This window comes from Muscardinus avellanarius, assembly GCF_963383645.1.
Source record: "Muscardinus avellanarius genome assembly, chromosome: 6".
Lineage (NCBI taxonomy): Eukaryota > Metazoa > Chordata > Mammalia > Rodentia > Gliridae > Muscardinus > Muscardinus avellanarius.
The window spans coordinates 30543282-30566364 of record NC_137791.1 but is presented as its reverse complement, the minus strand read 5'-3'; the positions used below and the strand labels follow the sequence as shown (position 1 = coordinate 30566364).

Here is a 23083-nt window from a genome sequence, read left to right as displayed (position 1 = left end):
CTTTTGCATTTTTCACTTTATTTTTTTTCCTCTTGTTGAACATATTGTAAAGCCAAAATGTTTTTTCTACTAGAAAATGAGCTATAATGAGAATCTCTCTCTCTCATAATATATTTTGAATTTAGCCTGGCACATGGTAGGTGTTCTTTTTTTTTGGTGGTACTAGGGGTGGAATCCAGGGGCTTTCCACCTCTGGGCTATAATCCCAGACGTATTTTATATTTTATTTGGAAACAGAGTCTCACTAAGTTGCTGAGAGCCTCACTAAGTAGCTGAGGCTGGCTTTGAACCTGTGTGATCCTCCTGTCTCAGCCTCCCAAGCGCGGGGATTACAAGTGTGTGCCACCACGCCCGGCTATGGTAGGTGTTCAATAAAGTTACTGAAAAAAGAAAACAGAAGAATCAGGAAAGTAGCCGAGCGTGGTGGCACACGTTTATCATCCCAGCATTTGGGAGGCTAAGACAAGAGGATCGCGGTTCATGGCCAGCCTCAGCTATTTAGTGAGGCCCTTTGCAACTCAGTGAGATCTTGTTTCAAAATAAAGAATAAAAATAGGGCTGGGCTGCCGGGCATGGTGGAGCACGCTTGTAATCCCCATGCTTGGGAGGCGGAGACAGGAGGATCACACAGGTTCGAAGCCAGCCTTGCTGGCTTAAGAGACCCTGTTTCCAAATAAAAATATAAAAAGAGGTCTGGGAGTGTAGCCCAGAGGTAGAAGGGTTTCCAGGAACCCCAGACCACCAAACAACAACAACAACCAAAACAAAACAGGGCTGGGGGTGTTACTCAGAGGTAGAATGCCCCTGGGGTTCCATCCCCAGTACCAAAAAAAAAAAAAGGAAAGTCCTTATGAAATAGCTCTTTTTTATGTTTTTTAATTTATATGTTTGCATGCATGTGTGTATACAGATACACTCATAAAATTAATAGGTTTACACTGACACAGTTGTTTTCACATCGATAAAGTTATTTGCTTAGAGAAATATATAACAAATAAATAGAATCCCTTATTTTCCAACAAAATTCCAGCAGTTGAATATTTAGGTTGTTCCAGTGTTTATTGTAATTACTGCTTGGACCGATGCCCTTGATGCTAAGTATTTTCAGTATTAAGACACAGGGTCTCACTAAGTTGCAGAGGGCCTCACTAAGTTGCTGAGGCGGGCCACAAGTGTGCCACCATGCCCAGCTTTTTCTTTCCAATATTACTGAAAGAAGCAAGTTCTGAGGCTGGGATTAGAAGTGTGCGCCACCACCTCCGGCTAAAACTAATATTCTTTACCATTATGAGGTAACAGTTGTTTGTGCACATGGCGATGCATCAGTCTGGGTGCTTCTTTTAGGACAAGCTTCCTGTTACTCACTGCTGCACACGCTGAGCGCTGAGCCTCGGAACCTCAGATGATTCTTTGTTTTGCAATACTGGCAACTGAATCCGGGGCATTTTAACTTTAAGCTACACCTCCAGCCCACTTTAATTTTTTGTTTGGAAACAAGGTCTTGCTAGGTTGCTGAGAGTCTTACTACTTGCTGAGGCTGTCCTCGAACCTGTGACCCTCATTCCTGTCTCAGTCTCCCAGGTACTGTGATTACAAGTGTGTACCACCATGCTGGGCTCCTCAGATGATCTTGATACGGGCAGTTAAATCACTATAAGGAGTCCCGAAACAGGTGTAACTCACCGGCTTTGCCACTTGCTTTCTAAAAAGTAGTGAGAAGCAGGACGATCTGTTGGAGCAAACTAAATGGATTCCTAATTTTGTTTACGAGTGACAGAAAGGAGGATAAACGTCAGTAACCAAACATTTACTAACGACCTAATACATACCTGGCGCTGTGCCAGGCATGGAGTAAGCTTCCATCATCTCTGTCTTTATGAAGCTTATAATCTAGTTGGGAAATGAGGTAACAAATATAAACAGATAATTCATTCAGTTGTTAATTTGTATTTGGCTCTTATTATAGGATGCAAAGTACTTTTTCCTTGTATTGTCCAAGGAAACTTTTAGGCTTTTCACAGATTAGAAATGCAAATTGTGAAACCTGAAAACTGTTCAGGCTCACATTTTTTTTTTTTTTGGTACTGGCACATTTGGTACAGGGGTATTCTACTTCCAAGATATGCCCACAGTTCTTTTTATTTTATTTTTTATTTTGCTTTGAAACAGGGTCTTGCTAGGTTGCTATGTCTGACTTTGAATATGTGATCTTTCTGTCTCAGTCTCCCAAGTATTGGGATCATAGCCATGTGCCACCACACCAGGCTCAGGCTTATATTATTATTATTATTATTATTATTATTATTATTATTATTAGTGCTGGGAATGGAACCCAGGGACATTCTGTTTCCAAGCTACACCCCAGCCGTATTTTTTATTCTTTATTTTGAAACAAGGTCTTACTGAGTTGCAGAAGGCCTAAGCAGCTGAGGCTATCTGCGAACCACTATCCTGCTGTCTGCAAACCACGATCCTCCTATCTCAGCCTTCCAAATGCTGGGATTATAAGCATGTACCACGCCCAGCTTTCAGGCTTATATTTTGAATGAGAGAAAGGGAACCAATTTTCCATCTACCAAAAGATTTGATCTGTTAAAATCAGGTCAAATCTATCAGTATTTACCTACTGATAATAATGTACATGATTTCTGCCCACAGGAATAGAAATTGTGGAGGTGGCAATGCAGGTGGATTGATGACCTACGTATGTGTATGTATTTTGAACTCTCCTTGAACTCGTAATATCCTACTTGTTCACTCGTGAATTAAATAAAATCTTTGACATACATTTGTTTTATATTGCATAAATGATGTCCTGTCTTTTAAAAATTGTTTTTTAAACAATGGTGTATCTACTTGTTAAGGTCAAACCTGCATACACACACACACACACACACACACACACACACACACACACACACACAATTTCTGTAGTAATGAAGACTGAATTCAGGGGCTTTCCATCTCTGAACTACACTCCCAGCCCTTTTTAAAAATTTGAAACCAAGTCTCATTAGGTTGTTGAGGATGGTCTTAACCTTCCAAGTACTGGGATTACCGATGTGCACCACCACACCTGGCTTGCTTCATTTTTTTCTGGCGCTGGGTATGAAACCCAGGGCCTCATGCATATGAGGCAGGTAATTTCTTTACCACTGGGCTATATCCCCAGCCACATATATATATATTTTTGAAATTATATATATACTTTGTGGTATTGGGAATTGAACCCAGGGTTGTTCTACCTCTGAGATACACCCCATGCCCTTTTTGAAAATTTTGTTTGAAATAGGGTCTTGCTGCGTTGATGAGAGTCTTGCTAAATTGCTAAGTCTCTACCTCCCAAGTTCTAGGATTACAGGTGTGGGCCATCATGTCTGGCTATGTTTTTTAATAAGAAAACAATCCTACATTAATATTTATATTCTAAAATCCTCATAATTAATCTGGAGTTTGTAGCAAGACCTAAATTACTGAGTTTGAGTTGGTTCTTCTGTCAGTTTGTTTGCAACATAATTATTACAAGGTTTACCTTTGGTGCGCCATCTTTTTGTATTCCTACATCATTAGTAGCGATTCCTTTTACACTACCATCTTCATGAAAAAGGACCTAAATATGACAGAAACAAATTTATCATCACCTCAGGATTCATATTTGCCTTGAAACAGTAAACAGCCTTGAATTTCTTAGAATATAAACATATTGTCTAGACTATAGAAATATAAGCTTTGAAATGTCCCCACAAAAAAGAGACATGAAAACACCACCACAACCCTGGTGAGGAGAAAGAGCCTCGGCTGAGGTAGGTTACTAAAAAATTGGAAAGACTCGACAAGAAGTTGTCTTCAGATGCCAAATCATGTGCAACGAATCTGAAATGAGGACTTAATAACATGGGTAAAGACATAAAGTACCTAGAAATTATCTCAATGAAATAGACCAAAATACAAAAAACAAAACACAACAGAGGGAGGCTGAAGAAAGCCCAATGTTGATTTGTTTCTGGAGCAAGAAAGAAGGCAAAAATAGATCAAAAGTATAATTCTGATGATTAGGAACAACATTTCTCTATAACTCTTACTTGTTTCTGTTTCTTCTCTGGAGGAAAATAATATATGGGTAGAAAAGTACAAAGTGTACACTGGAATCACATGACATTATAAAGGAAGAATGAAAATAATAAAGGTAAAACAGGATTAACAGAAATGGATATGGAAAAACAAAGAACTGAAGTCTGGTGCAGGGTACTAAAATAAGCAAAAGTCATAATCTATTGGTAACAATCATTAAAGGAACAGAATAAAGAGGAGAGGCACGAGGGACTGTGGTGCGCGTGTATGATCAAAAAGTGAAAATGGTGGATTCTACACATCACGTACCTGTGCCTTTGACACTCATCCCAGTCAAGACTGTCTAAGAAGAAATGCAAAATCCCACAGTGGGGTCCAAAAAGACAAATGCATATGTATGGGCTGGGAAAACAGAAATTTGTAGCAACAAGTATAGTAAAGGGATCTGTGTGCTTTATTTGATTTACAAAATATAAAGGTAAAAACAAATTTTTAAAAATCTGAATTTTTTTTCTGGTGCCAAAAATAAAAGAGAACTCACTGCCCCTACCACTTACTTTTCCTCCAGCATTTCCTCTATCCACATTCTTTCTTTCTCTCAGATATATGGGCGTCCAGGGAGAGATTTATTTCTTAGGCTGCGACATTCATTGCAGTGTTGGTTTTTTTTTTTTTTTTTTTTTTTTTTTTTTGGTGGTACTGGGGTTCCTGGAAGCCCTTCTACCTCCGGGCTACACTCCCAGACCTATTTTTACATTTTTATTTGGAAACAGGGTCTCCTAAGCCAGCACACGTGGCTGGCTTCGAACCTGCGCGATCCTCCTGTCTCTGCCTCCCAAGTGCGGGGATTACAAGCGTGCGCCACCACGCCCGGCTGCAGTCTTGGTTTAAAACGCTCATTCAATAATCTACTTCATGTTTTTTTTTTTTTTTTTTTTTAGCGTGTGTGTGTGGTACTGGGAATTGAATTCATTTTGCCTTCGAACTACACCCCCAAAGCCCCACTACACACTTTATTTTTGTTTTGAAGCAGTCTTGCTAGGTAGCTGAGAGTCTCACTACCCTCCGAGGCTGTCCTCGAACCAGCGATCCTCCTGTCAGTCTCCCAAGACTGGGATTACAGGCGTGTGCCATCATGCCTGGCTTGTTTAATTCTTTTTTAGAGTTTGTAGAGAGAATTATTTTGGTTTGGCAGGAGATTTTATTTTTAATAGTTTTGTAAATAATACATAACGAAGATCAATAGTTTGTTTTTGGTTGCCAAGAAGGTTATTACTTTGAGGCAACAAATGGAAGAAGTTTCTAGAATAAAGATAACAGTCCTAGTCTACACTAGGCTTGAAGTAGCTTATTCATTCTGGGAGCCACTTTTAAGTGGAAGTTAAGAAGTGGGTTCAGAAAAGAGCAATAAGAATACTGAAGAAACTTAAATTACATGAAACAACGGCTGAAAGAAATAAGAATATTTAGCTTCGGAAAGAAAAAACTCCAGAGTAAAAGGTAAGGAGCAGAGAGTAGGGCATAATTAAAATTGCAAAGCTGTTCTTGAAGAGGGCATGTATTTGTTCTGTAGCTCATAAAATAAATTGTTTCTATTCAATATAAGAGAGAGATTACCAAGTCTACATGCCAAAGCCAATTTCTTTTAATCCATTATGATGTTCAATAATAAATCAATGGGAATAAATATAAGAAGTTGAAGTACTTTTATATTAGATCCTTTTAAGGTTTGTCTTAACCATGCAATTCTAAAAACCTATGCCTTTCTAAAATATTTCTTTACCTCTATAAAATTCTTAGTTTATTTTCAAAAGTAAACAAGATTATTTCCTTTGAATATTTAAAACAAAAATACACAAACCTCAGCAGCAGCATACCCAGGGTACACCTCAACACCAAGGGCCTCTGCTTGCTCTCCCATCCAGCTCACTAAGTGTCCCAAGCGCACGATGTAATTGCCATGATTATTCATTGGAAGACCTACAAATACATGCTTAACTTGTAAACATGCTTTATTGATAAAACATCTCAATAATATACTTAAAATTCTAGCCAACATGTATTTCTGCGTAAGTGTACACATTATTTTTTTTAAGTTACTAGGGATTAAACCCAGAGGCATTCTATCCCCAAGCTACACCTCCAGCCCTATTTGATTTTTATTTGGAAACAGAGTCTTACTAGGTTGATGAGTCTCATTCCTTGTTGAGAATGACCCTGAACCTGTGATCCTCCTGTCTCAGACTCCCAGGTATTGGGATTAAATTGTGAGCCACCACACCTGGCTGTATACATTGTCTTGATAGTCATAATTTCAATTTTGTTTTTCTTTTTGTGATACTGGGGATGTAACCCAAAGGCATTCAACCTCAGATCTAAACCCTCAGACCTATTTTTTTTTATTAATAATTTGGTGATACTGGGGGTGGAACCCAGGGGCTTTCTACCTCTGGGCTATATACTATCAGACCTATTTTATATTTTATTTGGAAACAGGGTCTCACTAAGTTGCTGAGAGCCTCACTAAGTAGCTGAGGCTGGCTTTGAACCTGTGCAATCCTCCTGTCTCAGACTCCTAAGCGCTGGAATTACAAGTGTGAGCCACTATGCCTGGCTATTTTTTTTTTTTTTTTAAAACAAAGACTCACTAAATTATGAAGAGCCTAAGTAGCTGAGGCTGGCTGTGAACCAGCAATCCTCCTGTCCTGTCGCAGCCTCCCAAATACTGGGATTACAAGTGTGTGTCACCATGCCTGGCCTCAACATATTTATAATTTTGATTTAGAGTTCTAGTTTATTAAATTAAAAACAACATAAAACATCGTACTAAAAATTTCTAGTTGGCTTCTAAGGTTATCGCAGTTCTTCTAGACTGGAAGACAAAAGAACTGGATTCTAGGTCTGCTTTCCTACCAGCTAGCTATGTATCTTTCTGTAAGTCCTGTAAGTCTGTAAGCCTCAGCTTTCTCATCTGCCAAAAGCGGGGGTTTCTCCATATAAATGTAGTTCCTTCCGGTTGTGAGATGCTATGGTTCTACCAATATTCTCTACCTGGAAGAATTGGCACAGGAATTCTGTATTTCTCTGTTAAAATTCCAAATCTGTCTTCTGTTACAGGAGTGTTAAGTGGAGCCTAGAAACAAAAAAAAGAAAAGCAAGTTTTTAGTTCACATATGCAAGGGTAAATATCATATTAAAAAAACTTCAGCATTTACTCTGGACACAAAAGGGAAAGAAAACTTCCCTCCTTCACTTTCCTTGGAATTCTCTATCTCTTTGAGAGGGACGGGATTCTTTTACAAAGCTAGCTAAGACTCTTGCCAGTCTAGCATCTCAGGAAGGCCTTTCCTGGGGGACGCGGAGACATCTTTGAAATGTGAACATCATGTCTGTCTCTATGGAAGTTTAGTCTAAGTGCCTGGATCCAAGTTGAAATTTTCTGCTAGCTAAGAAAATTAGAGAAGTTCTATTTTTCCTTTGGATAAGGGCAATTAATATGAATATAATGGGTTATGCCAGGCATATATATATATATATATATATATATATATATATATATATATATATATATATATGTATATATTCCAAAGTAATAATGTACTATGACATGAAAAATATTTTCTATCAGGATTGATAGTCAAAAATAACTCAATGATATCTATTTCTGATACAATATTGAAAAGGAACTTAATTGAACCTGTTGAAGTTCTTTGGTTTAAAGAGTATAACATGCTGGGCGTAGTGGCGCACCCTTGTAATCCCTGCACTTGGGAGGCGGAGACAGGAGGATCCCTCATGTTCGAAGCCAGCCTCAGCTGACTTAAGAGACCCTGTTTCCAAATAAAATATAAAATAGGCCTAGGAGTGTAGCCCGGAGGTAGAAGGCCCCTGGGTTCCATCCCCAGTACCAAAAAAAAAAAAAAAAAAAAAAAAAAAAAGAGTATAACAGGGTGGAAAGGAGAGCATACAGGAAGTTTTTAGAATTCAATTTACACCGGGCGTGGTGGCACACGCTTGTTTTCCCAGCATTCGGGAGGCGGAGACAGGAGGATAGAGGTTTGCGGACAGCCTCAGCTACTTAGTGAGCCCCCTTGCAACTCAGTTTCAAAATAAAGAATAAAAAATTGGGCTGGGGATGTAGCTTGGAGGTAGAATGCCCCTGGGTTCTATCCCCAGACACACACACACACAAAAAAAAAAGATTCAATTTACTCTATTAGGAAGGAATACAGATGACGTGTGTGTGTGTGTGTGTGTGTGTGTGTGTGTGTGTGTGTGTGTTACTGAGGACTAAACACAGGGATGTTCTACCTCTGAACTATATCTCCAGCTCTATGGTCTTTTTACTTTTGACACAGGGTCTCACTAAATTACCACAGGCTGACCTCAAAGCCTCAAACTTTTGCCCTCTAGTCCCAGCTCCCATATCCTGGGTGTGTGCCACGCCTGTGTATTTTTATGTGCTCTTTGACTTTATTTTGTTTTGCTGAGGCTCTAGGTGAGGCTTTACACATGCTAGGCAAGTGCTCTATCACTAAGTTACATTCCCAGGGCCTTCTTAAAATCCTGCTTTCCCATACACCCAGCCCATGAACATAATACACAGACAAAATAATAATAATAATAATAATAATAATAATAATAATAATATTATTATTAATGGTTCTGGAGGTGGAACCCAAGGCATTCTACCTCTGAGCTATACCCCCAGTGCTATTTTTTATTCTTTATTTTGAAACAGGGTCTTACTGAGTTGCAAAGAGCTTCACTAAGTAGCTGAGGCTGTCCTCGAACCGCGATCCTCCTGTCTCAGGTTTCCAAATGCTGGGATTACAAGCCACCACGCCCAGTTTAGACAGAATTATATAAAAGTATAAGTTAGTATCTTAAATTATAATTACTTTTTCAATTTAAATTATCCCCTAAAAGACAGAACTACATGAAGAGGGGTGTTCTTTATTTCAGTAATCTGGAAACAGAGATACAGTAAAGAATAGACTTTTTGTATGAAACAATTTTTCATACCCCCTTCTCCTTCCAGTCTGGGAAGAGTTCTTTAAAAGCACCTGGATCGAGGCAAGCCCCAGAGAGGGTATGAGCTCCTATTTGAGCAGCTTTCTCTACTAGACACACACGGATTTCCTTTTCATGCTCAGCAGCCAACTGTTTCAGACGAACAGCTGCAGAGAGCCCTGCAGGGCCCGCACCAACTATCACCACATCCGCTTCTTCTGCAAATCTTTCCATGTTCACACCTGGGAGGGAAAAGTGTTAACAATGAAGATTCTGGGACTACCCTGACCTGATAATCACATAATAAATTTTATGCAGGTTTATAAACCACCTACTATCCTTTAGAGATTTGTAGAAATTCTGCATGCTTTGCATATTTATTATACTAGGTACATTACTGTTTTAGTATGATGCTCTCTTAGGTTCTGTTTCAGTGCACGTCTTATGTTTAGCTTCCACAAACTTTTTTTTTTTTTAAATGTGTTTGTGTGTGTGGTACTATGGATTGAACCCAGGGGCATTCTACTTCTGAGCTACACCTCCCAGCCATATTTTTATTTTTATTTTTCTTTCTTTCTTTCTTTCTTTCTTTCTTTCTTTCTTTCTTTCTTTCTTTCTTTCTTTCTTTCTTTTTTATTTATTTTGCGGTACTGGGATAGAACCTAGGGGCATTCTACCTCCGAGCTCCACCCCCAGCCCTATTTTTTGTTCTTTATTTTGAAACAGGATCTCATTGAGTTGCAGAGAGCCTCCCCAAGTTACTGAGGCTGACCTCGAACCGAGATCCTCCTGTCTCAGCCTCCCAAATGCTGGGATTACAAGAGTGCACCACACCTGGCTTTTATTTTTAATTTTTAAATAGGGTTCCACTAGCTGCGGAGGGCTTAGGTTGCTGAGGCTTGTCACAATCCTGTGATCCTCCTCCCTCAGCTTCCCAAGTACTGGGATTAGAAGTATGCACTACCATGCCTGGCTATTAGGATTCATAATTATATATTTATCAAATATTTACTTATCTAAAGCCGGGCATGGTGGCGCACGCTTGTAATCCCCGCGCTTCCAAGGCTGAGACAGGAGAATCACACAGCTTCGACACCAGCCTCAGGTACTTAGTGAGGCTTTTAGCAATTTAGTAAGACCCTGCTTCCAAAAAATAAAAAATAAAAAATAGGTCTGGGAGTAGAGCCCGGAGTGAGAAACCCTCTGGGTTCCACCCCCCAGTATCACCAAAAAAAAAAAAAAAAAAAAAAAATTACTTATCTATATAGTAATATGTAATATATTTGGTAAAGCCATAAAACATTAATAGATATTTTTAAACTATAATGAAAGCTAAGAGTCCCCTCCACAAAATGATATACAGCATCTAGAGAAGCCTCAAACTTTCACACAAATTGTTACTTACCTTCCCATCGTTTGTCCTTATCCCGGGGATAAATAGTATAGTGGGTAGTAATTCGAGGTGCAACAGTAGTTGAAGACCATCTTGTGGCACACAGAGGTAGGTAATTTTTTTTAATTTTTAGGGCATGAAGGCACTGATATGCTGCACAAAAATTAGAAAAATTATTATCATTTTTAAGGTTTTATTCAGGAATAAATTGAGAATGCATACAAACAATGATTATTCTCAATGAGTGATACAAATTAAATAAATTGTACTATTCCTTAGATGAGCGATTCAGTTATATTTTTCTCAAAGAACAAAGTTTTCAAATCTTAATTATTTAAAAGTATTCTAGTACTTGAGAGGCTGAGACAGAAGGATTGCCAGCTTCACAATTTAGGTCCTCTACAACTTAGTGAGACCCTATTTCCAAATAAAAAATAAAGTAAGCTGAGGTTGTAGCTCTGAGGAAGAATTCCCTTGGGTTCAATTCCTAGTATAAAAAAAAATAAAAATTAAAAACAGAGCTGAGTGTGGTGGCACACACTTGTAATCCCAGCATTTGGGAGACTAAGACATAGGGTTGCAGTTCGAAGACAGCCTCAGCTCCTCCTTAGTGAGGCCCTTTGGAACTCAGTGAGACCCTGTTTCAAAATAAAGAATAAAAAATAGGGCTGGGGTGTAGCTCAGAGGTAGAATGCCCCTGGGTTCCATCTTCAGTACTGTAAAAAAATAAAAAACAATCTAATAAACAAGAGAGGGGATAGAAGAATAAAATGAATAAATAAAAACAGTTTAGAAGTAGACTATTCGTAGGAATGTTGTAAATAAGAAAGATGTATTGCAAATCAAGGAGAAAAGAAGGTTACTCACTAAAGGAAACAAGAAAAGCTGAAAAGCCACTTGCAAAAAATATACCCTCCTTCTTATGTCTTAAGAAATGAATTCCATTTCATCAAAGTGTGTGTGTGTGTGGGGGTACTGAGGATTGAACCCAGGGGCGTATTACCTCCAAGCTATACCCCCGGCCCTATTTTTTATTTTCATTTTGAAACAGGGTCTCTCTAGGTTGATGAGTCTCACTACTTGCTGAGGCTGGCTTAGAACCTGGGATCTTCCTGTCTCAGCCTCCCAAGTACTAGGAGTGCAAGTGTGAACTACCATGCCCAGGTCTTTTGTGTGTATGTGTGTGTGTGCGCGTGCGTGTGTGACTGATGACTAAAACCAGGGGTATAATACGCCCCTCTACTCTCAGATCTTTTTACTTATCATTTGAATACTAGTCTTACTAGGCTGCTGAGAGGGTCTTTGAACAAGTGATCTTCCTGTCTCAGCCCCTTAAGTAGTGGGATGGTAGGTGTGTGCCACAACTGGCTTCATCAAAGATTTTGACAGAGAAAGTCACAATATTAAAAATTATGATTAGTCAAGCTTGGTGGCACATGCCTGTAATCCCAGTATATACCACCTCAAAAATCCTTACCCTTAATCTAATCACAAAGGATTACCAGAGGCTCAAGATTTCGAGACATTCTACAAAATGCCTGATAAGCACACAACAAAAGTGTCAAGGTCATAAAAGACAAGAAAAGAGAGTTCAACTGCCCTACTGCAGTCGACTGTGGAGACATGCCAACTAAAAGGCGGTGCTCTGGACTGGATCCTGGAATGAAAAAGGAAATCTAATAAAGTCTCGGTAGTAGTTTAACTAAGAATATTTCATCAGTGCTAATTTCTTAGTTTTGATAATTACCTATGGTTATGAAGATATTAAGCTAGGCAAAAAGGAATATGGGAATTCTGTACTATCTTTGCAACTATAACTCTAAAACAATTTTAAAATAAAACGTGAAAAAGACTATGATTACAAAAATTAACTCAAAAAGGATGTCAAAGACCAAGTTATAAGAACTAATCCGAACTTCCGGGAAGATGGCGACCGAGAAAAGCGGGGCTTAAGAGTCCTGCTAACAACCAATCTCCATACCACAAAAAGAGCGCCTTTCATAGCCAGAAAACACCATCACCAGAAAAACAAAAAAAACCACCAGGCTCCAGAGAGAAAGCGGACTGAGAACAGAGCTCAGGGCCACAGAGGAGACACACGCGCCCGAGGACACGGCAGCAGCGCCATACTGCCGGCGGCAGCGGCGAACTCAACGGACGGCTACAGCAAGCCGAGGTGAGCCGCTGCGGAACAGCCAGGCGGGATCTTTTGGCGCAGACAGCATTTAAAGCTCCCAGTGGCTGAGCTCAGCACATGCTGCAGGGATTCAGAGTGGAAATCAAAACCAGAGAAGAAAAAATACGCCAGCCTCACGGCCGAGAGCGTGGCAGAGGCGCCATATTGCCACCGGCGGCGGCAGAAACAGTGAATTCAACGAGTCCAGTACAGCTACATCTGCGTACTCAAGAACAGTGAGTCAAATTGCGGGCCACAGAGGAGAAATCCCAGTATTGTGCCTCCTGGGACTTGACCCAGTGAGGGAGTGGTGGTGGCAGAGATATCACACCATAGGAGAACGTGCAACCTGGCACCCCCCATAGTTTAAAGCAGCCTCTATCGACTCCCTGGGTCGGAGACTCTGTGATACAACCCAGTAAAGGAGTAGTGGGGTCTGAGATAATACAGACTCGAGATCCAGAGCACCTTAAGTGAAGCCATAGTGACCCAAGGGAAGAACCCAGAGAAGGCACAAACCTCCGAAATCATGGGAAAGAGGAATAACACTGGAGTAATGAATGCGTACAACCCCACATCAGAACCCGATAAAACAGAAAATCAGAGATTTCTAGAAGATCAAATCAGGAAAATAACTGTAGAAATAATAGAGGTGCTTCGAAAAGAACTCAGAGAGAGCCAAAAAGAGATAAAGGATGCAACTAATGAAGTAAAGGCCTCAATTCAAAGCACAAACAACCGATTAGACCACATGGAGAACAGAATCTCGCTCTTAGAAGATGAGCAATCCAAAAATGAATGCATAGTTTCGAATCTAGGAAAAAATATCCGACAGCAGGAATCTGACATTGAAGAAATATGGGCCCATCTTAAGAGAGCTAACCTAAGAATAATTGGAATAGAGGAGGGAAAAGAAAGTGATACCAAAGGGATCAACAATCTCTTCAAGGAAGTAATAACAGAAAATTTTCCAAATATAGAGCAAGAGGTTGATACACAGATCCAGGAAACTTATAGAACTCCCTTTAGACAGGATCGGAGAAGAGGATCCCCACGCCATATAATTGTCAAAATGACCAATGTGGAAGCCAAGCAGAGAATCTTAAAGGCAACAAAAACAAAGGGCCAACTGACATTCAGAGGCAAACCAATTAGAATCACTCCAGACTTCCCAAACCAAGTCATGAGAGCCAGAAGGGCTTGGAGTAACATATTCCAAACTCTGAAAGAAAACAACTTCCAGCCAAAAATCTCCTACCCAGCAAAACTTTCTATCAAATTAGATGGAGAAATAAGAAGCTTCCATGACAAACAGAAACTGAAGGAATTTATGTCTTCAAAACCAGCGCTAGAGAAAATACTCAAAGAGATTAACTACAAAGAAGAAATAGGTAACACTCACCAGAACCAGAGAAACAAGAGTTTCCATCCAACAGACAAATAAGATTGGTTATCTGTGGAGATTCATTATTTATGTTAGTCTTTTACCTATCTCTAAATTGTATTGTTTGCCTTTATTGTTGTTAATTTTTAGGATTTCTAGTTGGAATATTAATATACCTTCAGATATAGCATTTGGAAATATTTTATCCAATTCTATTAGTAACTTTTAACTCTGTTTACATTGTCTTTGGATATACAATATTTTTTTTTTATTTTTTAGGGAGTTTGTATATTCTTCTGTTGCCTGTGCCATTGAAATCATATCCAAGAAATCACTGCCAATTTCAATGTTGTGAGGTTTTATGACCCAGATTTTCTCCTAAAAGTTTATAGTCTTAAGATTTATATTTAGGTCTTTTATCTATTTTGAGTTAATACTTGTATGTGGGATTAGGTAAGGGTCCAATTTTATTCTTTTCCATGTAATTATTATTTTTCAACAATATTTAGTTAAAATATTATTATTTCCACCACCAAATGTTCGTGGAAACCTTGTCAAAAATAACTTGACAATATAGGGAAGAATTTATCTCTAGGCTTGTATTTAACTCCAATGGTCTATATATCTGCCTTTAGAACAGTACTACACTGTTTCAATTATTGTAGCTTTATATGGTTTGAAATCAGAAAATATATATCTGCTAGCTTTGTTCTTTTTCAAGATCGTTTTGGGTATCTAGAATTCATATTCCATATTAGGATAGATTTTTTTTCTGAAAAATAAATATATAAATATATGATAGTTTCACCTAAAAAAAACAGAAAAAATATGCTCTGGTAAGAAAGAAAGCAAAAAGAAATATTGAAATGTTATCTTTAAATCATCAAACGCTTGGTATCAGACAAATGAAACTGTTATGTGAGATTATCATTTTTAATTTTGGATAAATTGCTATAATACTAGATGTCAACCACTAAGCCAAGCATGGGAAGGAGGGATGGGGAGAGAATGGGGTGGGGATCGGGTGGGGGCTGACTGGGCGATGTGTGCATGTATGTCTACAAAAGTTTGTATCCCACTATGATGTATGAATACAGTGCACCAATAAAAAAAAAAAAAAAAGAACTAATCCCATACAATTCTTAGAGAAAAACATATGTAAATCTTTGTGACCTTTAGTTAAGCAATGGTTTCTTTGATATGTCAATCAAAGCACAGGCAACAAAAGAAAAAACTGTTAAAGTGCACTTCCTCAAGCTGGCGGCTGAGACAGGAGGATCCGGGTTCGTGGACAGCCTCAGCTACTTAGTGAGGTGCTCTACAACTCAGTGAGATTCTATTTCAAAATAAATAATAAAAATAGGGCTGAGGGTGTAGCTCAAAGGTAGAATGCCCCTGGTTTACATCCCCAGTACTGAAAAAAAAAGTGCACTTCCTTAAAATTAAATCTCTATATGCTCCAAAGGATCCTATCAAGAAAGAAAAAATATAAACTTTTGCAAATATTTCTAAACCATATATCTGATGAGGGCTTGGCATCTAGAATATATAAAGATATATTTAATAATAGACAATGCAATTGAAAAGTGGGCAAAGGATATGAGTAGACATTCTCCCAAAGAAGCACATGAAAAGATGCTGAATATCACTGGACATGAAGAAATGCAGTCCAAATCCATAAGATACTATTTAACATCCACTAGAATGGCTAGAACCAGTTAGTGGATAATGAGATATCCATTCTGTAAAATACTACTCAGCAATATAAAAAATTAAAGCCCAGTGTAGTTTATGCCTTTAATCCTTGTACTTGGGAGGCTGAGACAGGAGGATAGCAGGTTCTAAGCTTGCCTCAGCAATTAAGGAGGGTCTCAGTAACCTATCAAGGCTCTGTTTCTAAATAAAAATTAAAAATAGGGCTGGGGTTGTAGTTTGGAGGCAGAATGCCCCTGGGTTTAATTCCTCTGGCACACGCATGTGCGCACACACACACACACACGTGCGCACACACACATACACACATTGAAAGATGCCATAACATAGCTGACCCTTAAGAATAATATTGCTAATATGAAAAAAGCCAGCCAAAAAAGATAAAAATGGAGTGTTTATATTTATTAATAGCAATGAAATCCCATTACTTCGGAGGCTGGAGATAGTAGGACCACAGGTTCGAAAACAGCCTTGACAACTTAGGGAGGCCCTCCACAACTTGGTGAGACACTGTTTCTAAGTAAGAAATAAAACCTGAGCCGGGTGTGGTGGTGCACGCTTGTAATCCCAGCGTTTGGGAGGCTGAGACAGGAGGATTGCACAGTTCAAAGCCAGCCTCAGCTATTTAGTGAGGCTCTCAGCAGCTAAATTTGGCTAGGGATTATCTGAATTTGTATTTATCTACTGTAAATGGGGATTGTAGCTATCACATATTTCAGAATATTATGAAAAATAGGATATAGTAATTAAAATCGATAATACTTTTTTTTTTTTTGCGGTACTAGTGATATAATCCAGGGGCATTATACCTCTGAGCTACACCCCAGCCCTATTTTTTTTTTATTCTTTACTTTGAAACAGGGTCTCACTGAGTTGCAAAAGACACCATTAAGTAGCTGAGACTGTCCTCGAACCATGATCCTCCTGTCTCAGCCTCTCAAATGCTGGGATTACAAGTGTGTCCCAGCATGCCCAGCTAAAATAAAAAAATCTTAACCATTCAGTATATCCATGAAAGAATAAAGTACACATTCCAAATCCTTGTGAAATTCCTTCTTGATTTTTACTTTTTACAATTTGTAGAGGCTTACTCATTTGTAGATAGATGTTTCATGATAAGAGTTTAAAAGTTATGAAAGGCCTCATAGTTATTATATAAGAAAATAGTGAGCTGGGCATGGTGGCGCATGCTTGTAATCCCTGCGCTTGGGAGGCTGAGACAGGAGGATTGCACAGGTTCAAAGCCAGCCTCAGCTACTTAGTGAGGCTCTCAGCAACTTAGTGAGACCCTGTTTCCAAATAAAAATACAAAATAGGTCTGGGAGTATAGCCCGGAGGTAGAAAGCCTCTGGGTTCCACCCCCAGTACCACCAAAAAAAAAAAAAAAAAAGAAAAAAAGAAAATAGTGATTTACTTGTTCCTGTATGACAGGTGAAATGATAACTAGAAAAGTACTATTCAGTTAACAATGTATTAGAGACTTACTTTGTGTAAGATATATACTAGATCCTTCATTGAGCACTTACAAGACAAAGACTGACTATAAACTTTATAGCTAACAGGAGAGATAACTTGGTGAAGACTTCATTGCTGTGTCTGTCTGTATGACTAGGAATTGAACCCAGAGGCGTTTTATCTCTGAGCTAAACCCCCAGCCCAATTTTCTTTCTTTCTTTTTTTTTTTGTGGAAGTGGGGGTGGAACCCAGGGGCTTTTCTACCTCCAGGCTATACTCCCAGACATATTTTATGTTTTATTTGGAAACAGGGTCTCACTTAATTGTTGAAGGCCTCACTAAGTTGCTGAGGCTGGCCAGAGACCAGTGATTCTCCTGTTTAAACCTCCCAAGTACAGGGATTACAAGTGCACACACCACCATGGTCAGCTCCTAATAAGTCTGTTTTTGATCATCTTAAAAGTGGCAAGGAAACAAAATTTTCTCTACTTGCAATCACACACTAAAAACTGTATTACTGGGAATACTTTGTTAAGCTTCAGATAACTCTTTACCTATTCTAAATCTTAGGGAGGGGGAGTGTAAAAGATAATACAGATATTATAGGTGAAGCACTTCCAGAGTTCAAATACAGTGTCATCATTAAAAGAGTATTTATACATTGTAGCTTAATGAGCAGAAGTTATTTATTTCTAAAAAGTGATGACTGGAATATGACAAACTTTAATTTTATTACTATTACAACTACTGATTTGCTTAAGAATACTTGGAAGCTGTGAAGTCTGATTTTTTTCCAGGGGACCAAAAAAAAAAAAAAATCATGACCTTTACTTTTCTGAAAACAAATCTGGTATCTCACTTTTTGAGATCTCGACATTTAGGCACTGTGGCTGGATTCTGGTAAAGTTTAGTTACAAAGTCCACTGAACTTGTAACACCACTTTATCAGTCACACCAATAGCACATTCGTGTCCACTTCTGCTGCCAGTAGTGCTAACAGTAGGCTATGAAAATGAATTAGCATCCAAAGAAAAGAGAGTCACTAAGTCCAAGGCTTCATCTAAATTAGGCTGTAGAGGAGATTGTATTTGACACTGATGGTTCATAAAACACATATCCACACATAAAACACATATCCATATATTAGGTGAATGGGTTACAGAAACTTTAAACAAAATTCTAAATATATGTGTCAAATTTAACAAAATTATACTTTCATGACATTTACATAACCTTCTAAAACTTGTAATATACTTAAAAAGTCCATAAACAAAACTTCAAAAAGGTTTAAAAAATTTAAACCATTTATGAAAGAATTAAAAATCCTCTGAACTAGTTTGAATTACAAAAAATAATTTTTTAACTGGGGATTGAACTCGGGCAGTCTACCTCTAGGCTAGACACCTAGTCGTGTTTTCTATTTTAAATTTTGAAACAGGGTCTTTACAAGTTATTGAGGGTCTGACTAAACTGCTGAGGCTGTTCTTGAACCTGCGATTCTCCTATCTCGGCTTCCCAAGTACTGAGATTACAGGTGTGCGTCACCACATCCGGCATTTTAAAATTTGTTTTATCTTAAGTAAAATTAAAAATACTATTCAACTGCATCAAGGAGTTAATTTAGACGATGCAAAAAAAAAAATATTCCTAGCTCGAGATATAAACTGGTGACTTGGGCAGCGATTGGGTTAATCATGAGGTGACAGATCAGACTTCAAATTCTTAAGACCTGACAAGGATGGCTGCAAAGACACAAGTCAGGTCAGGACCAAGGAGAACTGTGTAAATATTGTTTTTTCCATTTCCAATAAGGCAAAAACAAAACACCTGAACTTTGGGCTCGGGTTAGGACCTGGATTTGGGAAGACTCAAACAGGAGTCCACAGAGCAGGCCGTGTTGACAAGTTTCCTCTGCCCGTGACCTTTGGCCTAGATGTTAATTCTTCCACTTCGGACGACCTCAAGGGGAGGACGTTAGGGTCTGTCTCCAGGAGTAGACAGCTTTGCCCTTTGCCCCAGTTCAGCTTGAGAAAACAGACGCGAGGAGAGGGAGGGGAGAAGTGCACACAGCCTGGTGCTGTGGCCCAGTCCATTTCGACCCACGCCTTCACCTTCCTCCACTGGTCCCCATCAGGAGTTCCCTCTCACCCGGGCAGGACAGCTTGGCTAGCGGCGCCAACATATTCAAAGTAACCAGGCCTCTCTCTTTCGGACACTCGGAAGCGCTGTCTGCGGCTCGCCGCGGGCTCTGGGCGCTGGACCTTTAGGCCGCGGGGGGCGCCATCACTTGCCGGGAAACACCACTTGCCCCGCCGAAGTTTGTCTCTAGTTCAGCTGACCGCCCTTGCTTTGCAGCGTTCCCGCCTCCCTCTCGCTCTGCGCCGGCGCCACACATGACGCGAAGGCAGTAGAGGCTTCCGGGTCACGTAGGAAACGACGAAAAGAAAAGGGACTCCAAGTCCCAGGCGGCCGGCGGCTCCACGTTGCAGATTGGGCTGGCGCTTCCTCTCGCCCAGCCGGGGAGGGACCCACAAGGCCTCGCGCGAGCGCCACGCACGCGCATGAAAGGCGGCCGCGGCGGGCGGCGCGCACGGCACCCTGGGAGTTGTGGTCCTCGGCTCTGGAGTCCTTCGGGAGGATCGAAGGCTTGCGCAGGCGCAATGAGCGGCCCAAGGTGCTTCGACTGACGTCTGATTGGCTGGAAGCAAAATGAAGTTTGGGAGGTCTTGGGCGGCGACCGGCGAGGAGGCGGGGCGGGGCTTGGTAGAAGGCGGGGCTTGGCGAGGGCCGGGGCTTGGCGAGGAGGCGGGGCCCTGGGCTTGGGCGCGCGAGGTTGAAAGGCGGTTGCTGTCGGTTCGGCTCCTCGGGTCCGGTTCCGCAGCCCGGCACGGCTCCATGGCGGCCCCTGAGGAATTTCGGGTTTCTTCGCCGCCCCCGCCGCCTCCCTCCTCTCCCTCGTCCTCAGACGCCTCTTCAGCCTCGCCCCCCGGCGTCCCAGTGCGCTTGGGCTGGCCGGTTCCGAGCAGGAGCAGCGGCCGGACCGTGGACCGGCTGGAGGAAGTGGAGCTGCAGATCGGAGACGTGAGTGTCCGCGGCCCGCGCTGCGGAGCCGAGCCCGGCCGCGCCCGCCACCCGCCACCCCGCTGTCTGTTCGCCGTCTGGTTTTAATCATCCGCTGTAACCCGAAACCAGGCTGCCCCCTGGAGCCTCGGGTGCTGGCTCTCCGCCTCCTCTTTTTGCATCAGAGAACTGTGCGTGTGATAGATAAATACTAGGGATTAAACAGTCTACCTTCGAGCTGCATCCCCAGCCCGATTTTATTTCTTATTTGTAAATAGGATCTCGCTAGGTTGACGAGTCTCACTACTTGCGGAGGCTGTCCTCGAACCTGCGATCCTCCTGTTTTGGCCTCCCGAATGCCGGATTGTAGGCGAGCGCCAGCACGCCCTGCCGGAGAACAGTTTTAGCTGCGACGGGGTCGCCTTGCTGCCTGTTGGTGCTTTGGAGCGGGCTGTGATTTCTTTCCGAGGGACTTCCAGCCCGCTGTTGTGGTTGGCTGCCTGCCAGAGCCAGCTGGTAAAATCAGGCTTGTTTTGCGCGGCCCCCAGCTTGGAGGGCTCAGTCACGCCGCGGGGAGGGCTCTGTTAGTTTCGTTAACGGTTTAGTTCAGAACTCCTGCCTTTGCTAGAATGGCTAGCCTGGACGGTTTCTATGAAATCTCGAATTCCCAGGAACTAGCGCCTTCCAACCCTAATACACATAACCACGGGGATTGGGAGTTTGCGGTATCTGTATTTCCAGACTCGGGTGAGTGGAAATGAGTGCAGGATCTTCCTGGGCGAACTTTGTGGAACAGACTTTCCTGGGCAGATTGGAATTTGCGGACTTAACTCGATTATCTCATTGCTCAATATATATTTTTAAGATGACTAAAGTGCTGATTCAGGATTTACTTTCTGAGAACAAGACTGGTTAAAAATATGTAGAATGAAGTACTCATGTGTTATCTAGGAACGGTGTTACTTTGTCTTAGGTGAGGAAAGCTTTTGGGTAAAAAGTGAGTTTTCCACCAAAAGGTGGATATTTTCTGCATTTGTGTGTGATTTTACTGATGTCTCTTGTCAGAGTGTAGAGTATCTTATTCTGTGATTTTTTTTTTTTCTTTTCATTTTCATGGTCTAAAGTGTTCACAGAAATGGAGTTAGCTCCCTGGTGCCTGTAATCCCAACACTTGGGTGGGGGGATGGAGGTTGAGACAGGAGGATCTCAGGTTCAAGGTCAGTCTCAGCAATTTATTGAGGCTCTCAGTAACTTAGACCCTGTTTCAAAATTAAAATGGGGCTGGGGTAGTTGCTAAGAAGTAGAATGCCCCTGCGTCAATCCCTAGTCCCACCAAAAAAAAAAAAAAGTATTCATAGGTAAAAATAATGGAGCCAGGCGTGGTGGCGCACGCTTGTAATCCCCATACTTGGGAGGCTGAGACAGGAGGATCGTGCAGGTTCGAAGCCAGCCTTGCTGGCTTAAGAGATCCTGTTTCCAAATAAAAAAGTATAAAAATAAGTCTTGGAATGTAGCCCGGAGGTAGAAGGGTTTCCAAGAACCCCAGTACTACCAAAAAAAAAAAAAAAAGGAACAATGTCTTTGTTACCCAAATATCAGCAAAAGTTGTTTATGGTGAAATCCTTTAGATAATTCTAGTACTTTGTAGTCACGGGGCCCAAGTCATCTTGTTGAGCTAAATGAGACTGCAGAGCATTTTCAATTAAATAAAAACACTCACTTGTCATGTTTCCTACATAAGAGTATTTTCTAACAATTTCCTTAAAGCTTGTGTAATATTAAAGAATTTTGGGAACTGAGGGTAAAGCTTTGTGGTAGTGTGCTTACCATGTGTAAGGCCCTGTGCTTACCATGTGTAAGGCCCTGGGTTCATGAATTGTTATGTTCCCTAAAAGGTGTTTTAGCTTAAAAATATATTAATCTTAGCTGGGCGTGGTGGCACACTTGTAATCCCAGCACTTGGGAGGCTAAGACAGGAGGATCGCACAGGTTCGAAGCCAGCCTCAGCTACTCAGTGAGGCTCTCAGCAACTTAGTGAGACCTTGTTTCCAAGTAAAGTATAAAAAATAGGTCTGGGAGTATAGCCCTGGAGATAGAAAAGCCCCTAGGTTCCACCCCTAGTACCCCCCCACTATCTATTTATCTATCTATCTATCTATATTTTTTAAAGAAAATAATAGGCATTGAATTCAAGATTTTGAGCTAATTTAGACTGTTACATGAGATGAGAATTTAAAAAATATTTATTTTGATTTTTGTATTTTAAATTTCAGGCAGCATTTTCATTAACTGAACTTCTTGAAGCTACATCGGCAGTATCAGCTCAAGTGGAAGAGCTTGCCCTCAAATGTACAGAGAATGCACGTTTCCTTAAAACATGGCGGGACCTCTTGAAAGAAGGCTATGATTCCTTGAAACCTGACAACTGATTTGGCATATGTACCATATACATGGGATGATCTCTTTCCAGCAGTTCTGTGTGCTCAGAATGAAATTTTTATTGGTTTTCTTGAGTTTTGTGAAAACAGAATACTTGTATTTTTATGCTGAGAGTGTGTATCCTTAAGTACTTTTTGCCCTCTGAACTTTTATACAGTCTTTTATAGAAGTTGATACTATCAGTAGGTAATATGTCAGAGTGTTACCAGTCACATACTATGCAAATCATTATTTTTTCTGAAAGATGTTAAGAAGAGCAGAGTTTGAATTACTAGTACTAGAATTATCTAAAGGACTTCCCTATAAACAGAGCTTCTTTTATGGACCAAAGGAAGTAACTAGAGTTGCCAGTGGTAGATCCAGCTCTGTTAGGCCAAGT

General features: G+C 40.6%; 2 protein-coding genes across 3 annotated transcripts in view; one reads left to right on the top strand and one right to left on the bottom strand.

The window, feature by feature from the left end:
• Window positions 1-19387, bottom strand: part of ETFDH (electron transfer flavoprotein dehydrogenase) — a gene marked incomplete at both ends in the record, with an annotated part of 33939 nt that extends 14552 nt beyond the window's left edge. Inside the window, 6 exons of one of the 2 annotated variants that reach the window (XM_080697442.1) lie at window positions 3533-3610; window positions 5933-6051; window positions 7123-7204; window positions 9097-9326; window positions 10490-10630; window positions 19354-19387. In XM_080697442.1, coding sequence (XP_080553568.1) covers window positions 3533-3610; window positions 5933-6051; window positions 7123-7204; window positions 9097-9326; window positions 10490-10630; window positions 19354-19387 — 684 coding nt within the window. The remainder of the gene's footprint in view (window positions 1-3532; window positions 3611-5932; window positions 6052-7122; window positions 7205-9096; window positions 9327-10489; window positions 10631-19353) is intronic. The other variant, XM_080697443.1, reaches the window with a different exon arrangement.
• A 713-nt stretch (window positions 19388-20100) lies between these two features.
• Window positions 20101-22694, top strand: LOC308264592 (renal cancer differentiation gene 1 protein; the record flags this gene model as incomplete). The annotated part of the gene is made up of 2 exons (XM_080697942.1): window positions 20101-20286; window positions 22539-22694. 2 exons carry the CDS (start codon window positions 20101-20103, stop codon window positions 22692-22694), a joined length of 342 nt encoding a protein of 113 aa, XP_080554068.1.
• Window positions 22695-23083: the final 389 nt, after the last annotated feature.